This window comes from Glycine max, chromosome 15 (assembly GCF_000004515.6).
Source record: "Glycine max cultivar Williams 82 chromosome 15, Glycine_max_v4.0, whole genome shotgun sequence".
Classification (NCBI taxonomy): domain Eukaryota; kingdom Viridiplantae; phylum Streptophyta; class Magnoliopsida; order Fabales; family Fabaceae; genus Glycine; species Glycine max.
The window spans coordinates 23,123,267-23,141,537 of record NC_038251.2 but is presented as its reverse complement, the minus strand read 5'-3'; the positions used below and the strand labels follow the sequence as shown (position 1 = coordinate 23,141,537).

The 18,271-nt window shown below is 32.8% G+C and overlaps 3 protein-coding genes and 2 non-coding genes across 7 annotated transcripts; 1 reads left to right on the top strand and 4 right to left on the bottom strand.

Annotated features, from left to right (window-relative positions):
• LOC100799271 (uncharacterized) lies at positions 1-5,156 on the top strand. Of its 3 annotated transcripts, none has more exons than XR_001384811.3 (5): positions 1-328; positions 603-1,360; positions 1,533-1,631; positions 4,329-4,449; positions 4,876-5,037. XR_001384811.3 is itself a non-coding variant. In XM_006596977.4 (5 exons), the coding sequence occupies exons 1-3, from the start codon at positions 232-234 to the stop codon at positions 1,623-1,625; spliced, it is 948 nt and encodes a 315-aa protein (XP_006597040.1). In that variant the 5' UTR covers positions 1-231; the 3' UTR covers positions 1,626-1,631; positions 4,412-4,449; positions 4,876-5,037. The 3 variants fall into 3 exon arrangements, 2 of the variants coding, with proteins under 2 accessions (XP_006597040.1, NP_001239833.1); XM_006596977.4 differs by having other exon boundaries at positions 4,412-4,449; NM_001252904.2 differs by lacking the exon at positions 4,329-4,449 and having other exon boundaries at positions 34-328; positions 4,876-5,156.
• A 4,619-nt stretch (positions 5,157-9,775) lies between these two features.
• On the bottom strand, positions 9,776-11,381 carry LOC100527291 (uncharacterized). Its single transcript, NM_001250722.1, is given in 4 exon segments — positions 9,776-10,068; positions 10,180-10,225; positions 10,616-10,835; positions 11,172-11,381. Coding segments are annotated over 4 exon segments (483 nt in total). The 5' UTR covers positions 11,299-11,381; the 3' UTR covers positions 9,776-9,978.
• A 1,515-nt stretch (positions 11,382-12,896) lies between these two features.
• LOC100499846 (uncharacterized) lies at positions 12,897-14,753 on the bottom strand. The gene is given in 3 exon segments (NM_001249897.2): positions 12,897-13,218; positions 13,317-13,498; positions 14,633-14,753. Coding segments are annotated over 3 exon segments (402 nt in total). The 5' UTR covers positions 14,723-14,753; the 3' UTR covers positions 12,897-13,088.
• Positions 13,892-13,975, bottom strand: LOC112999654 (small nucleolar RNA Z196/R39/R59 family). Its single transcript, XR_003264865.1, has one exon. It is a non-coding gene; the product is annotated as a small nucleolar RNA Z196/R39/R59 family (small nucleolar RNA).
• On the bottom strand, positions 14,446-14,527 carry LOC112999666 (small nucleolar RNA U31b). The gene has a single exon (XR_003264876.1). It is a non-coding gene; the product is annotated as a small nucleolar RNA U31b (small nucleolar RNA).
• Positions 14,754-18,271: the final 3,518 nt, after the last annotated feature.

The following is an 18,271-nucleotide window of genomic DNA, read 5'->3' as shown; positions in this document are numbered from 1 at the left end:
CCATCATTAACAATTAACAATTAATTTTCAAACACAAGATCTCTCTCCATCTTCCCCGTCCTCTTCTACCTACTTCTCCTTTTGTGCAACTTGCCTTGTACAACAACACTTCCATATCCTTTGTGTTGTGTTGCCCACTCTAAAAAAGTGAGAGAGAGAGAGAGAGAGAGAGAGCGAGGACAACATCCCACCATTTGTGGCTGCCCTCTATTTTAGTCCCTAGCCTTAATCATGCCATCAGGTGCTAAGAAGAGGAAAGCTGCCAAGAAAAAGAAGGAAAAGGAAACTGAAATTAACACCAACCACCCTTCAACCACCAACCCTCAAGGTACTGTCTTTCACTGTGCACTACTCAACTTTATGCATGCGAAGCTTTAACCCTTTTCAATTTTTATTTTTTATTTTTGGTCTTTTTGGGCAGATGGGTACCTTTTCATTTGAGGGGAATATGCAGCTTGCTAGTCTTTTTCATTCAATAAAGATTAGATTTTACTGTGTATCTGTGAATGATTTAATGATTGATTGTGTTTTGGGGAGTTAATTCAGTTGGTTGATGAATTGTTAATGGTAGTGAAACTGATCGATTCAATGATAAATGATAGGCAATGATGAGGTGAAGTCTCAAGATGAGAAAGGGAGTGATGGTGGTTCACCAACACATGGTGAACATGATCTTGCATTCAATGAAGAGGAGGAGGAGAGGGACCCTTCAGCTGCTCAACCATCTCATGCTGCTGCTGCTTCCAAGGACTTTGAAGAAGTCCCTGGTGATGCTAATAGGATTGATGAAACAGAAGGAGGTAAAGAAGGTATTGTTGTGATAGAGTGGGATATGAAATCTGAGGGTTCTGAGAGCAAAGATGTGAGTGTTGGACATGTTGAGTCCGCCAAGGAATCTGATAATGGGAATGCGAATGGGAACTCCAGCAGTTCAAGTTCAAGTTCAAGTTCAAGTGATGAAATTGGAACCTTAAAGAACTCAAAGGATGAGTCCCATAATTCAGTAAATGAGACGGTTGCATTTGATGAGTTGGTTAAATCCATGGACTCTTTGCACGCCAAAATGGCGTCGATTACTGAAAATGTGCTGGCTGAGGAGACTGGTGATTTGGTTGCGGAATCTTCTGCTGCTCCAGTTAAAGCAGAGGCCTCTGTACCTGAGGTACAAAGCGTTGATAATGATGATAAAGAACATTCCTCCTTTGATGAGAATGTTAGAACAATAAGTTTGGAGGAACCTAAGCCAAGGGAATTTGACAGTGAAGTATCAGCATCAGTGTCTCAGAGTCCTATCCCCGAATCTATTATTGGTGCAGAACATGTTAAAGATTCTGATACTCCAGAATGCTCTGATAATCAGGTTCCTACATATTTCAAATGCATGTGTTATACATATATATATATATATATATATATATATATATATATATATATATATATAAGTTTAATTAGACACTTTTGGTAGTGATAATTTTTTTGTTTTTTTGACAATTACTTTAAATCTTTTTCTTTGCCGAATCAATCAATTGCAGCCGCCTTTAGCATCAGTTCCACCTGTGGTGCGAAAGACTTCCTGGTTGAGTTGCTGTGGACTGTTTGATGTTCTGTCAGGCTCCAACAGATAAGTTCAGGTCGGGAATTATTTTGTCTTAGAAAATCATATTTGTTTGAAACTTGAATACTCTGTCAACTTCAAAAGTTTTACTTGTCATGTGTGTGTGTGTGTGTGCTTCGTCATACTTGTTTGCAATTGTTTAAGTTGCTTGCCTTCTCACATTGTTGCTAACTGGTCAGATTTTCTTCCATTTTTTTACTTTTAAGTTTTCAAAGAGTAGTTTGTTGGTTTTATTGTATTCACCAATTATTGCTCAGTTGATTATGGACTTGGCATCTTTTATTTTTTGTTTTCATGTATGATGTGTATGCTGGTTTTTATGGTTATGTGTTTTATCCATTAATGGGATATGCAATGGAACAATTAGGAGATAACACAGTTGTGCCCACTGAAAATCCATATTAGAAAATTAGAGTGAATCATAATGTATTCTGGAAACAGGGATGAATGATTTAACATTTAAATTAATTTGTGGCTGTTGGTTTGGAAAATGACGGTACATTTTGAAACCCGCAAATATGTTCACTCAGTCATAATATTGCTATTGATGTTTTGAGGTCAAAGAAGTGTAAATAGCTGTTTGAAGAATTGCTTGACCTGAAATTTTAAGTTGTTATATATAAGCCTAGCTATAGAATAGATTTTGTTATTCACTCTCACAAAAGTTCTATTGTGCTTGAAGCTGTGACAAGTTAGTGGCTTAAATTAAAGTTACTCAAGGCTCTAGATATCTGCTCGAGACTCAAGACAGTCTTGTAATAAAATTCAATTTCAAGTGTGGAGTTGGTGAAGATCGAATTTTAGGCGACTTGGTCAATGATATTTTGACATAGTCCAAGAACTGTTTGACCTTAGAGTCTAGGATTAATTTGTCTCTGGAGGCATTATCTTTGCCTTGGGAAGATATTTATTGCTTGTCAAATTCAATTAACTAGAAGATTGAAATTGCAATTTATCAGAATGCTATCACTCTGTTAAATTGTGTTTGGTGAAATGAAATCAATACTTAGTGTTAGAAATTCGTTTGCGATTTCTCTGGATTGATGAATACAGAAATATATACATAGTTGTTGCCTTGTGGATCTCTTTTATTCAGTCTTTAGTCTTGTGCTCTCGTGCTTTTAACCTGAGGATTTTGGTGTGGGCTGTAAACACTAGTGTAACTTTGATGAGTCTATCTCTTGTTGATGGGAGTACACAGCCATACAATCACAATTGTTCACACCATCGCAGCTTCCCCTTATCCTTTTCCCTTTCCAGCTTTTCCAGTCTTAAAATATGATCAATTTGAATTTTTTGTTCTGTCTACATGGTATCTGTCAAGAACCTCCAATCTCATAAGCTTAAGCTATTGGGTGAAAAAATATTCAATTCTATATTATATTTCTAGCATACCCCCTCACGCTGGAGCCCTTTGGGCTTGAAGCTTGGACAATGCATAGACCCACCTATCTTAAGTTAAAATTAAAGTTTTCTTTTTTCTCACAAAAAAAGATTTTTATTGGAAAATTGGGGCAGCAACGATTGAACTTTGACTGCTTGGTCTGTGAAGCTTTGATACCCATTTCAGGAACCAACAATCCTAAAAGCGTAACCTATTAGGTAAAGACACATCGATTTTATATTATATTTCTAATACTACCAATAGTCCAGGATTGGCAGTGTTCTTATGTTCAGCAGATGTAAAAGTCAATTTTAGGTCTTTTTAACTTCCTACACTTGGTGCCTAGAGTTCTAGCACACAAGACTCAACCCTTGGATTAATTCCACACTTTGAAATCCTAAAGTCATTAAACCAATATGTTAATGCCTTTTTTTTGGTTATCAAATTTGATGGGATGAGTTTACATACATAAATTTTGGAAATTATAATAATGGATGAAACTCTTTCTCTATGTTAGATATCCAAATAGAATAGGCTCGTTTCTGTATTGGGCTTGGTCCTGTTGGTTGGAAGTTAGAGAAGTTAGTTACCATGTGATGAAGAGAAAAAAATAAGAAGGAATTGGCTACTTCATTTACACACTTTTTTTAAATAGGAAATGAGTTAGCAGCCTTTGCTTTAGTGTTCATGAAATTGAAGAGCTCTCTGGTTTGCTATAGTTTAGCATTTTGATTACCTGCATAATATAAGGAGGCACAAAAGAAACTATCACATTTGTGTAACTTCACTTTCTGTCGTATATGTATTTTAAAATTAAACACCATTTTTCATATTCCTGTTGGATTCATGCAGCATGATATTTGATACTTGATATTCCTGCAAAATAATACTTGAGATTCTTGATTTTACCAGGATTAATTTTGCTGAACTTTTTATAGGCATTAAAATCCACGAGTTGCTTTGACTGCTGTGCTAATAATACTTTAGCATGCATTATTCTGAATCCAGAATCTTTGTTGTCTTTTGGATTACTATATGAATGTAGCACTAGGAGGGCATGATTCTTCCAGAATTAATAAAGTGTCTTCTTATTATTCGGCAGCCTGAATCTTGGTTATTCTTATTTGTGGGCCGTAAAAAGATTTAGTTACTGCATTTTCACTTGATTCTATATGTGAAAATTATGTATATTCTGTCCATTTTCTTATCTTGGATAATATGATTCTTGTAACACAAGTATGAATAGATATCCATAACTATTTCCATTTCCCTTTTTGTGATGTATACGTGTGTTGTAGAATGAATATGTAATTCTGGCTCTTTCACCAGGTACAGCTAATTTTTCTGATTGAAATTTTAGTAGTTGGATATTGTTGGTCCATTCATAGATTCCTTCTTTGCTGATGGTGCAGATATTTTGTTTGGTCTTGATAGTTTCTAGTGGCATGAGGTCAGTGGTTTTGTTCACGTATTTTGATAAAAGAATCAATTTTTCACAGAATTTGTTTATGGTATTTCTCTAACAATTTTTTATGCTAATTCAGTCGCATTTATAGCATGACTGAGTATATGTGCTGGGAGTATCAGTTGGGATTTTGTTTTTCAAAAAATATTTATTTATTGTTTTAAGCATCTGTTCTTTCTTTTCAATTCATCTGGGTAGACAGTATTTTAGAATCGAGACAACAGATTTTCTAGGTATCAAGGTTTAAGACAGCCTCTCCACTTCTTTGTATATACCATATATCCATCAATTTTTATGAGTTGCTTTTATTCAGTCTATAATTCTGATTTTGGGGGATTATTAGGGTAGTATCAACATAGATTTTGAAATCTATATTTTATTGACAACATTGGCCATTTGCTTCTCTTGCAGAAATACAAGCACGATTGAGGATATCATCTGATGGATCAGATTTGTGTAAACGTAGGACTTCATCGAGAAAATTTTGTGATATTTTAATGTAGATTTCTTGTTAAGATTTTCCAAAGAATAATGGGCAGAGACCCAACTACATAATTCATGAGGTTTATCAAAGGTTTGTCGTTGAAGTATTTGTGTTAGCAACAGTTTCAGCTAAATATACCCGAGTCTTTAAAACTGTTCGAATTACATATTTGTTAGTCTGAAATTATTATAATTCTCTTAGTTCTGCTTATCTCCTGTAACCTTGAAATTTCTTTAAGATTTAATGTTGATAATGTTGTGAGCTTATGTAACCAGTTTAATTTGATCATGGAATCAACTTGGGCTAAAAGTAATGTATAATTTGCATTCCTAGCTGGTTTCTTTCTCAAGCTGAGTCTACTGGGTTTCATTGACCCCATGGTCCCTCTGATCTAGGTATTCTCTTGGCCTTTTGCCCCTTTATTGTCCCCAAGAAGAAAGACCCTTCTAGTGTGTTTAGATTTGCGTTAGATGATTCAAGATCAAGTTGAAAGATAAGTTAATGTGATTTTAGGTAAATGTTTATATATTTTGTTTCATATGGAAGAATTGATTTTGACTTAAAATAACTTTAAGTGGCTTAAAAAAAAACAAAATTTTCCGTTAGAAAATTTTTATATTGAATTTTGTTAACTTACTTTTAGAATAAGAACATCTAATATAAATCATATCATTTTAACTCAATTTATTTTTAACCCACATGAATTTTGCAAATTTAATTTCATTTAAAATTAATTTTGCAATTGTTCATTTAAACACGCTTAATTTTCTTTTAACTATAGTATGATAATAGCCAATAAGGATGGACTTAACTAGCCATATCGAATTGTGCATTGTGAAAGTTTTAGCTTTTGTAGTACGTTGAGTCTATTGAGCTCAGAACTCAACCACTTATCTCTGAACTTTCAATAATCAAAGAAGAAATGTGAGTTTAGTTGGGCCACTGCCAGGGTGTTTTTCAATTCTAGATTAATTTGAGATTTCTTATTTTTTATTTTTTTGCTTAGCGACAAGCTATTTTTTTTTTCTTTCTTTCACTTGTCTTATTTCGCACGATATGTGTGGTGCCATGTGAAACGGTTCAACTCTTTTCTAAATTTCCTGACATTCACGTGACAAAGCATTAAACTTGTGCTTGTCTGTATGGGGTAACTTCTTTTATTTCTTTTTTAAAAAAAAAACAAAACTTGTCAAATTTGCCATGCTACGAGGGCACTGGCAGCATGAATTCTGTGTCTGCATCTCGTGTAACTCGTTAGTTATCTCTCAAAAGACTTGTTAACAAGTGTTTATGAATATTAATTAATAAGTTAATAAAAATAAAGTTTTTATTTAAAAAATCTCGAGAGATTAGTGATAAGAATATGTTATTAATATTTTTTTAAAATTTTGAATTTAATTTATATGCAATTCATTGAAGTTATTATTCAAGTTCATTGTCCAAAATCTTTTTTTTACTGCAAAATACTTGTATCATTTCATTTAGAATAAAGTGTTCAATACTTGGTAGAACATGATGAGACTAGGAAATAAAGGAGTTGTCCTAGCAAGCTCATGAACTACTCCATTAGTTTGTCTCCAGAATAAAAGCAACGTGATAAGTTGGGTTCTCTTCTAATAACATCTCCCAGCAACTCTGGATGATGCTTCCTAGTTCGCATTGTCCAAAATCTTAAAATCCCAAAGTCTACAAAACTATACTAATTGAGAGAGACAAAAGAAAATTAGCAGTGAAGAATTGAAAAATCTGAAAATGACGATGATGAATGATTTCAAGTTGTAGAGTTTGATGTAAATGGTAAAGGGAGAGAGAGTTAATGAGAAAACGAGCAACTGCTGGTGGGATTTAGAATTTACTACACGTGCAGCACTTCTTTTGTAAATGGGCATTGCTGTACATGAAATCTATTGCTCAAGATGGTCAATACGCTCAAGAGTTAACTCAATGTACTCTTTGCTGTTTTTTTTTTCCAGGGCAAAATGATAGTATTAATTAAAACAGTTCAAAGCACAAGAGATGCTTCAACTAACCGAAACAATGTACTATTTTACTCTTCGTAAACAAAGAGAAAGAAGAAAAGGAAGAGAGTGCAAAAGGTTCAATTCTATTCAACAAAAGGTAAGTCTAAACTACCCTTACAAACAACAACATACTATTATTTAGACTAAATTACATGTTTGGTTATTTATGTTTTAGTTTTTATTTAGTTTGGTTATTTATGTTTTAAAAGCGCCAATTTAATCCTTTATGATTCTTAAGTGAGTCAAAATGGTACTTATAAAATGAGATTTTGAACCTTTTTTTGATTAATTTGAAACGTGAAAATCATTTCAATAGATTCAGTTACATGAAAATTATGAAATTTAACTTAGGTACGAATTAAAAAGGGTCAAATGTGTGAAAATCACATGAAAATGAGTCCCATGAACGACTTGAAAAAAAATTAATATTAAATTTTTCAATTTTTTGGTTGCTAGTTGAATTCACTTTTTGTGCAATATTTATTATGTTTATGGTCTTTTTTTATTCAAACATAAGTTGGATTTTATCATTTTTTTGTTAGTGAATCTCAGAATATTTTTCAGATCTTGAATTAGTAGAAAAAAGGATTTAAAATCGTGCACCAAAATTGAAAACAATCATTGTTTCAAAAAGATCACTTTAACTCATTTTAAAAACAAAAAAAAAAATCATTGATTTATATTGAGCTATGAAAAAGATTCAACAAAAGATAGAAACGAATCCACTATTTGTTTTACGTTCAAACAATTAGTGGATTAACTCCGGATATAACAGTAAAAGCAAGACACATAAGTGGATCAACTCATCAAGTTCCGTCAAAATAGGATTCACACAAGAAAAAACACTTGTCATTCCATAGTTATTGGGGGCATCCTAATATCTAGATCGAAATATGACCTTAACAAGGAAAAAGACTCATAGAATGACACAGATAAATAGAACTTTTGTACATTTTTGTTAATTCATGAACATGATCTATATAGACACATAGACCTGTGAATCCATACTTCTCGTTGAAACTTGTAAAATATAAAGGACCAAATGAATGTAGTCAGGAAGAGTTTTACTATAGCTCCAAGTTAGGTGCTAAATGTTCTAGCCAACATGGAGCTTTAGGTAATGGGTTAGTCCCAAAATTTGATATTGTCTAATCCATTGTTATGTTTTGTCTTTTTTCATTGTGGATGAGTCTACATATAACAGATTGTTTCAGTTTAATCTCTCAAGTTCGTTTCATAGATATGCACTCATGTTTAATAACTAAAAGAAGAATTTTATTATTTATAATTATCCTACAAAATATAATTATGACTGTCTCTAATAAAAAAAATGTAATCTATGCCAGACATTTAATTGATAAGAATTTAGACTTGACGTGTGCCCAATTAGTCATGAGCTTGTGGCGTGATTTATGCTGTGTACTCAACAGGAGGTGGTGATCGTACACTAGCTAGTTGGCATGTAAAATTTTTGTGTCTCCTTTCCATCTCTCAGAATCTAATTACCATTCAATTCCTAAGAATCTAGCTTGTCTCAATTATGAAACGATCTAAGGAGACATGTAGCACCCTTGTGGGAATGCGGTGCTCAACCGCTCCTCTCGCAATCAATGTACAAGGAGACACACCTGGATAAGCAAATTTTTGTTGACATGTGCATCACCATTAAAAAAATGGTGTGCCACTTTATGTGGTGACACATGAGATGTCAGGTGAAACTGTACAATACAAGAGCTTCTGTAATGGTAAATATGGTTAGAGTCGCTTAACTATTTTTTTATGGTCCTAGAATGTCATTATTTTTATGAATTTTAGCAATTTTCACTTTAATAGTGTGTCTCTTAAAAATTTAAAATAAGTTTCACAAATTATCCCAGCATATTTTTTTATTGTAAAAAACAGGTTCTTGTTAAAAAAAAATGTTCTTACTTATGACTTTCTCCTCATGTGATTCTAATGATAAAATTGTTTAAGTTTCTTAAGTTTATGAATTACGCGAGCAATTCTCATGGGATATGTTCTTAGTATAAAAAAATAAAAATAAAGAGATGCTCTGTTACTTACTAACTAAAAACTACCCCCAATTGAAAGAAAAAAAAATTATATACCTTTTGATAAATAATTTCCAAATTTGCCTTTGTTTGCTCAGAAAGCTTGTTTCATCGGATCCAAACTATTTTATCAACTCTATATAGCAATTTCCTTCGACAATTAGTAAAACTAAGGTAAAATATTTTGCTGCATTTGATGAAGGAAATGTCTAATTATATTCATCTCTGTGTTCACTTAATCTTTTCATTATTATTGTTCAAATAAATGTTTGACAAATTTGTTCTCATTCTCTTCTTCTCATATTGCGAGTCTTGTGTTGGAATGAGGTAGAATTCTATCTGGTCGCACTGATCCAAAGATGCTTGTAACAATCATATGCATGGACTGTATCTAGGAAACAAATTACGGCTTTATTACCTGAGTGAGGGTCAAAGGACCCTTAAAAGTGAGCTAAATTCTAAAGGCAACTTAATTTTACTCTGATAAAATAATATTTGTATTCATGTTTGTACGTATTGTTAAAACTTAAAAGACCGATAAGTACCCACTATGGTCAATCTAGTGGTAGAGGATTTGGATAATATGTACTAAATTCAATTCTTGTTAGCACTATTGTAAACAAAAAAAAAAAAAAACTCGTGAGATTCTGTTTGGATAAGCCCGATAAAAGAAAAAAATAAAAAGGTAAAATGAATTTAGTTTGCTATCCTTGTTACGCTTTGCGATACATTGAAGAAATTAAAGTAGAAAGCAATTAAAAAAATGGTCTGTAAGATATTATTTGTTGATATTTTTGTACACAACTTATTCTTAATCAATACAAATCCAATCATATAATAAATCACACCAGTTTGTGAATGGGAAGACAAAATAAAAGAATAAATAAGAGAGGTAAGAAAAAGAAGAGAAGAGGACGAAAAATGACAATCACAGCATCACATCACTCAACAATCAAGTTCATCTCCTATATGCAGCAGCACCATGAATAGCAGCTATGTAGAAAAGCTGTGTAGCTGAAAGGATAATCATAAAAGCCTCCATGGTTTTCTGCAAAAATTGCACATTCCAAAGCTCTTGTAAAGGGTACTTTGGATGAACAAATGAAAATCTAAACTCTAGCATAAGAAAATGACAGCAATTAGAATTCTTGTGTCTTACCAGGCGGGCATTTCTGACGTTAAGCTCAATCTCTTTGCAGGCAAAGCTGCACAAATTATGTTAGTCATATCAGTAACTATGATGCAACAAAAGTTGTTTTTATCAGTGCAAAGCAATTATTTTTGTGGTGGTTATATCACTAAAAAGTGTCATATCTTAATAGACAAAAATTAGCCTTTAAACTTGCCTCAATTAGTATAATTTTTGTTTATTAGACATTTATTTGTTAGTAGACACTTCATGGTGCCACCAAAAACGATATACACTTCATGACTCTAGACTAATAGTACAATACTTGATGATATTGATACTAATACATAAATTTTTTTTAAATAAAATTTATATTAACTAGGACAAGTCCAATGATTAAGATTTTTTGTTTCTTAGGATATATAGCCTTTATTTCATAATGTATGAAGTTGGAGGAAGGGATTACCCCATGGCAAGAACAGTAAGAGCCCATGCAATGGAAGCAACTGAAGCTGCAGATGGCAAGCTCTCTGAAGTCCATGAACGGACATGATTGACTCCTGAAATGATTGATCCAACACCAGCAACTCCAGCAATCAAAGCAAATGTCACAAAGAATCCAGTGGCAGCATTTCCCATAGGGAAGTATATGGGTGAAAAATGAGCAGGAAGGTCAAATCCTGGACCTGCATGTATAGTTCCTCACACAATATTATTACACTTAACAAGTATTAAGAAAATGTTTCTTTAATTCACATTATTAAAAAAATGTTAGTTTATTATAGTGTATTTCTTGTTTAAAAGCTTTGTATAAGATAAATTATTTATATACATGTACAAAATTATACAGTCGGCTAATAAGAAATTATGATAGACATTTATTATAAAAATTAACAAACTAATCATACGTAACAATTCATGATGAGATGAGTGGATATACTATTTACTCAATAGAAAACATTTTTTTTCAATGCTAAAATTACAAAGAATGGAGGGGACAAGGGAAAGATTGGACACTTTACCTATGACAAAGCCATGATCTATGGCTCTGTTCATGGCCCATCCACCAATGCCTAACACTATGACATACATGCAGAAGTTCAGCCCCAAAAGAAGGGTGGCAATGGGCTTCATTTGGTCATTCGCCATCTATGTACTATGGTTTTTTAGACAAGGGGTTAAAAGCTGCTTGGAACAAGCAGAAAGAGGTAGGGGAATTATTTCAGAACCCTAAAAAGTTGTGAAATTCAGGACATGGATATGTGTTATGTGCAAGTGAAGGCTCTTATATATGACAAGTTTAGATGAAAGGTTTGGTTCTTTACTTGCTAAGGCTGCTATTTCAAAAGGCCCATGCAGGGTTGTAAAGAAAATAATTCTCCATGCTTCAAATTCAAGGCAAGAGGAAATATGTTTGATCCTGATTCTTACTTGCCTCAAGTTTTTAGTTTACTTTGTTTATTATTTTTAGTATTAGTACCTTGTTGAAGAGCCTAGTTGTTCGTTTTCCTAGGCAAGTGATATTCTTTGCCTTCTGTGGACTCTTACTTGCAAATTGCAATAATATGGTCCCTATCCTCTTCTAAAAAGTTTACACTAATTAACATGCAAGCATCGAAACTCCTTTTACTTTTGGATCCACCAAGGCACCAACTAATTAGTTTAAGACGGAATTGTTGTTTGATATACAGGTTCATATTTTCTTTCTTACGTATAATTAAAATTGAATTATCAATGTGGACAACTTTTGCTGAGTTAGTAACATCAAAAAGCACAATAAAACTAATGAGAGAAACCATGTCCATTTGCAATTGCTGTGATGCATTAAACATTATGATCAAACTATCGGCAACTTGATTTCTGTTGATGAGATTGTACACAATCCATAACTTTCAAAGCCACGAATTCATTAAAATTTAGTATTTAGTATTTACACATATTCATTAACACTTGCAAAAAAACTATGGCACGTTTGGAAGGCCACGAGTATCATGCACGAACTTTTTTCATAGGATTGTATTTGTTATAGGATTTTTGAATGTTCCCCAAAAATTAGATCAAAAGTCAGAAAGATTTTCTTTGCATTTGTGACATCTTTGACACGAGATCTTTTACAATTACAAACGGTTGTAATACACAATTCACTGAAGTAAAAAAATACTTACTAGCAAGTATAATTTTCCTGAGTACTTAAATACTGTGTGGATAAAATGTTTTAATAGACAAATGTATTTTTTTATGAAAATTTAAAACATTTTATCATTTAAAAAAAACTCAGGCACAAACTAACGCTGTGTCATGCATATTCATGTGGAGGCAGCTGTTGTATGCTAATAACCTCTCATTTCCATACCCATCCCCTCACATCCGTTGACTACATACATTGTATTTATCCTCAATTAATACAAAACACCTACAAAAACATTGCAATGTCTGTTTTCCTATTGCACCAATGTAATAGTTTTAGTCTTCGTTAAGATACAATAGGAAAACCAAGTTTACAATGTTTTTCTCAAAACTAGCTTTAGCCTAAAAATTAACAAGATTAACATTTTTTTTTAAAATTCTTCATGCTTACCAAACAATGGCATTTTAAAACTGGTTTCATTAGACCCTGTTTTTGTAGTGACCCGATCTGAAATATCAATTTAGCTGCCATCAACTAAAAACACGACCATCATAATTAACAATCATCACATTGCCAACGAGGTAAAGCAAAAGCAATAAACCTCAAAAAATTGCCTTCAACTAGAACATTAGTTAAACTTAAGATGGGGGTAGAAAACTTTAGTAACAGCAAATAGACAATAAGCAACATATAAAATTGTACGGCATGCAACAAAGTTTTGGCAAGAAAATAACAAAAAATCAAAATCTACCATCAAGGGTGTCAACAGAAGCTCACTACAAAACATAAATAACTCTCCCATATATTGGATCTACTCATCCTCCTGGCTACGTAGTCTGGCTGTCTTGTTCGTCAAGACAACATCAAGCTGAGCAGCTCTCTCAACTATGTCTTTCCTCTTCCTTGTGGATACATTGTGAGCAATCTCAGCACAGTATGTCCTGGATTAGCATAAACAAAGACGATAAACACATTCAGCAACCATTAGCAGTAAATTAAATCTTAAAAAAATAGGAATGAATTAATCCAAAATCTTCACCTGTTATGCATCATGAGAAGTTCCAGGTCTTTCACATTGTGCACGACAAATTTCTTGAAACCATTTGGTAGATAATGGCGGGTTTTCTTGTCTGAGCCATAACCAATGTTGGGCATCAAAGTGCATCCTTTGAACTTTCTCCTGACACGAGAATCAATACCCTTGGGTCTGCGCCAGCTTGGCTGTAAAAAAAACACAAAACATGATTACTTTAGAACTGAAACAACCAATTTTAAATCACTTAACACTTGCATTCAACAAGTAACCTTCACATCCAATTAGATGAATGGGCAACAACTCCACAAGCAAGCATAAGTTACTAAAGTGTCAATGAGAAAATGAAAGGAAAAGTAGAATGTTTACATTTCTTTATCATAATAAAAGGCACTCCAATGGGAAATTTAAATATAAACTAATCAGCATGGACTGAAAATTCACAAGAAAATCCAGACTGAAAGATTATATTGTAAGAAAGCATTCCGTGAATGAAATTTGTACATGAAATAGGAGTAATATTTGAAGACAGATGTTGCACATACAAAGCCTAAATAAACTCATAGAGTAGAATACTGTTTTGCAATCTCAGCCGAAAGATGGTGATTTTAGTATAATAATCACAGATTAATCAGAATATTTGGGAAAATTCATCACAGATTGCACAACAGTATTATGCTCTCACATAATAACATAAGTCATTTAGGAGGTCAAAAGAAGCAATCCAGATTGAATAACCGTGCCCTTTAAAATTATAAAAGCACCCATACGCTGGATACTATGAAAAACAGTATTAAGGATCATAATTCATAAACAACAACAACAAAAAATTAAAATATGCAAGAGATCAGATGGTAGTGCATGTTTTATGATCATCATTCATTCTATTGCAGAATTGATGGATTAAAATCATCATATCTCATTTCATTTAAAGACAAGGTGCTTCGATTAACAACACAAAAAACAACAACACTTTATCAACAGATACAAGAATGTTAAACACACTAAAATCCCCCCATTAAAACGAAGATATTCACAAACTTTGAAAATAAATCTGGACCTAGAACCTAAACCTGAAATTAAATAATAAAAAAATTAAAATTTAATTCAGCGCAATAAAGATAATGAAAACAGGGGATCCGATAAGAATGTCATTCACCATATTACACCGTGTGGTGCAAATTAAGACTGGGGCGACGATAACAATCATCATTTCAATCTAAGCGAAACTAACAACTTGCATAAAATTTCACTCGTTGAGTTCAAATCAAAACACAAGGCAAAAAACGATATGAAAATGTTTATGGTTTCTACTAACTAACCTTGACGGAGATCTTGCGATCACTCTGGGGGCGTATAAACTTCTTGACGCGCTTCTTCACGATCCTCTTGGAGAGCAAGGGTACCGCCATTTTCACTCACCACGCAGAATTAGGGTTTCCCAACTTACGAAAGCTTCTCCTCAACCATTATATACGACACTACGGTGGGGCTAGGGTTTTTGCATAACGGGGTCCTAAACCCGACCCGGTTTCCTGCTTTGTGTTTTGGGCCATGAACCCGTCTCTGTTCATCGGGAAGCCCAGTATAACAACGCGTTATTCTGCTCTTGGACTTGGATGTTTTAACAATTGTTCATGTCTTTAACCTCTAATTTCTCTCTTTCATATGAAAATTTTAAATTGTGGTATAAGGTTTTCTTTTTTACTTTTGAAAAATAATTTAAAAAACTATTAAATTTTAATTTAAAAATAAAAATGAAAGATGGTAGATCAAAAGTAACAGACAATTAAAATATTAGTATAAAATAAAGATAAAATTATGATAATTTAATGTAATAAAAAAGTTCTTTTTTACTAGTTTTCAAAGTAGTATATATAGAAAAGAATGTCAAATAAAATGAGTGCAAAGAGGGAAATTTTGTTCTTTAAATCATGTATTCTAATTATAGAGTAAAATGTAAATATTTTGAACATGGTTTTGTCTTCATCACGTTCGAGGGATTAGATCAATAAGTGTTCTTGAAAAAGATGTGTATCTATAGTTGATGCTATAATTTCAACTTTATTGAATTATTATATTTCTAGATATGATGTTTACATCCTAGGTTAACGACAGATAATATGAAATGGAGTTTGAATTTATGAGTGAGATTGGTATGAAGTCATTTAGTTTTTGGATTGTGAATAATTATATCCTTGGGAAAGAGTAGTTTTGTGTTGTTGTGCTTGTAACACCAAATGAAGTTTGGTATTGTTGCATCTACATGGAATTGTGTGTTATTATAACTCGTTTTAATAACCATACAATACTAATTCCTTTTTAGCAAATAGATGAGAAGTTTTCCCAAAATTAAATAATTAATAAATGGGGAGGGGAGTTGTTCCTAAGTTTTAGAAATGATTTTTGAAAAAAAGTAAGAAAGGTTTTTAAAGAGGATATCCCTTTAATGATGCAGAGTAGCTTCTTCCCTAGTACGAGTCATATTCAGGAGTTGCATGCTCAGCATACTATGGTGTGCAAAGGGCTAAGGTCCCCTAGGTCGCCAATGTGAGATGATGTTTTGAAAGGTTTATTAAAAGGTTTTATAAAAGAGGTTTTAAAAGAGAAAAGAGAAAGAAAAAAGATTTTGAAGATAAAACTAGGCTTCCAAGAAAGAAAAAAAATTTAGGAACTCTAATGAGTCATAAGATAAGTATAAAGACCTAGATTGTTGGGATTAGAACTTAGTTATTTTGTGTTTAGACTTACAAAATAAGAACTTTAGCTTTAGTTGATTAAAATACAACATTTTTCTTTTTGATTATAAACCTGCATTTTGATTTATAAAATACACAACTTGTCAAAAGAAAATTAGATAATTTGCATTTGTTTGCGTAATGGAAAATGAGATAACTTGAGACAATTCATTTTAGTTTTCGTATCTTCACAAGGTCCTTATTTTCTATTTCCCAAAGGAATCCTCTTGCCCTATTACTTGTACATCCATTGGTTGAAGTCAAGTAGGGCCACAACCAAGTAACAAACAAGGGGGTGAGATACAAAGCCAATAAGTTCACAAAACATGTAACAAAAAAGACTAGAGAATGACAATTGTCTTTAGTAGTAGTTTCCTCCACATACAAACATAGTTTAGGACGAGCATATTAATTCTTTTCAATTAATCATTAGATCACAAGCAGGTAACTCACATCTCAACCATAATTAGCTTCACGTCATGCATAACATATTACATATTCATAAGAATACATAGACAATATCGATACATCAAGTACTTACACAACAAAATACGATTCAAGTATGTTTTTCACTCATCAAACACAACCACAACCATCATCATACATGAATTAGTCAAGTAAAATAATCATGCATCAAGTTCATGAATTGAAAAAAATAATACAAGAAGAAGAGGTTGAATTGTGTTTTCACAAACTTATAACACTTTTTGAAAACAATTTGTTATTATGATATTAGTTTAGGAAGTGACACTTCAGAATTAAGAACTTAATCTGAGCGTAGAACAAAACTTCAACCAATTTCTGGAAAATGATTTTAACAGCTCAGAGGTTTGTTTCAAAAAGGTTTAGTTATGAGTTCCTTTTATAAAAGAGTGTTCAACCTTAATGGCTAAAAAAAACAATGATGTGATTAAGAAATTAAAACTAGTGTAGTAAAGAAGGAAAAGGAAGAAGATGATGCACAAAGGTTTTTATACTTGTTCACTCTAACCTTGGGCTATATCCAGCCTTTACCCTTTAGGATAAAATTTTCACTAACACAACCAGCCACAACTAGACCAATCAACCACTAGATTTCAACAACTTGCCATCAACCCCACTTGACTTTACACCTAGCACGCTATTAGACTATCAATTGTTGGAAGAAGGAGTGAATGACACTAAAAAAGGTGACTAGATGACACTGTATGTATTGTCCAGTCTAGCCCTTTGTGTTGGCATCTATTTTCTATCCAATAGCATGTCCAATCTAGTCTACCTAGCTAGTCTATTTAGATGGTTCATTAACAATGTTCTGTGTTATAATTGTTCTATCCAGTTGTAATCGTGTATCGGTTATTTTGTTATTTATACGCACCTATAAGAGGAGTTAGTTAGCAAGGTTCAAAGTGAGTTAGAGAGAGAGAACTTCTTAACTCAATTTCATTTTATATGTTATTGTTGTTATTCGTAATACAATTTACATTGTTGCATGATCTCTATTCTCCTTCTATCATCTATTTTCATTATTTGTTTGCATATTTCTCAGTCTTAAACACAACAAATTAGTATCTTGAGCTTTGATTCAATCAGTTATGTATTAGTTTCATGGTGGGTCTAAGTCCTCATAGATCAACCATTATTTTCTATTTGTATTGCATCTTCAAGATTTGATCAGGAAAATGGTCAACATAATCAAGATTGAGAAATTCACAGGGAAGAATAGCTTCAACCTTTGGCACATCAAGATGTGTGCGTTGTTGAAAAAATAAGGAACCTGGACATCTCTCTTTGGTTAACTATCAAAGGGTTATTAGTTAGTTCTTGAGTTACGAGATGAAAATTCTCACTCACTGATTCTCTTGTCACTATCTGATGAAGTTCTTTATGAAGTTTCTAAAGAGAGGACCACTTCTGCAGTATGGCTCAAGCTGGAGAAACTCTTCATGACGAAATCAATCTGCAACAAGTTGCTTTTGAAATAACATTTGTTTGGTCTTTGAATAAGAGAAGGTATGCCATTGAAAGAACATATTGGTGAGCTAAACTCTATTTTAATGGAGCTATATGACATTGTTGTCAAGATAGAAGATGGAGATTTGGCAATGATTCTGTTAGCCTCTCTCCCTCTTTCCTATGAGAATTTTGTGAGTTCTCTTAGTATTGAAAATGACTCCATTACACTTGAAGAAGTCAAGTCCAATCTCTATTCCAAAGAGCTTCGACTGAAAGCATTTGGGAATG

What these genes read in the sequence shown, in the direction of transcription:
- LOC100799271 (NM_001252904.2), top strand. Translation starts at nt 232, where the DNA reads ATGCCATCAGGTGCTAAGAAGAGGAAAGCTGCCAAGAAAAAGAAGGAA. An exon ending in TTCAACCACCAACCCTCAAG is followed by an intron (nt 329 to 602) that starts GTACTGTCTTTC and finishes GATAAATGATAG; the next exon opens with GCAATGATGAGGTGAAGTCT. An exon ending in CAGAATGCTCTGATAATCAG is followed by an intron (nt 1,361 to 1,532) that starts GTTCCTACATAT and finishes AATCAATTGCAG; the next exon opens with CCGCCTTTAGCATCAGTTCC.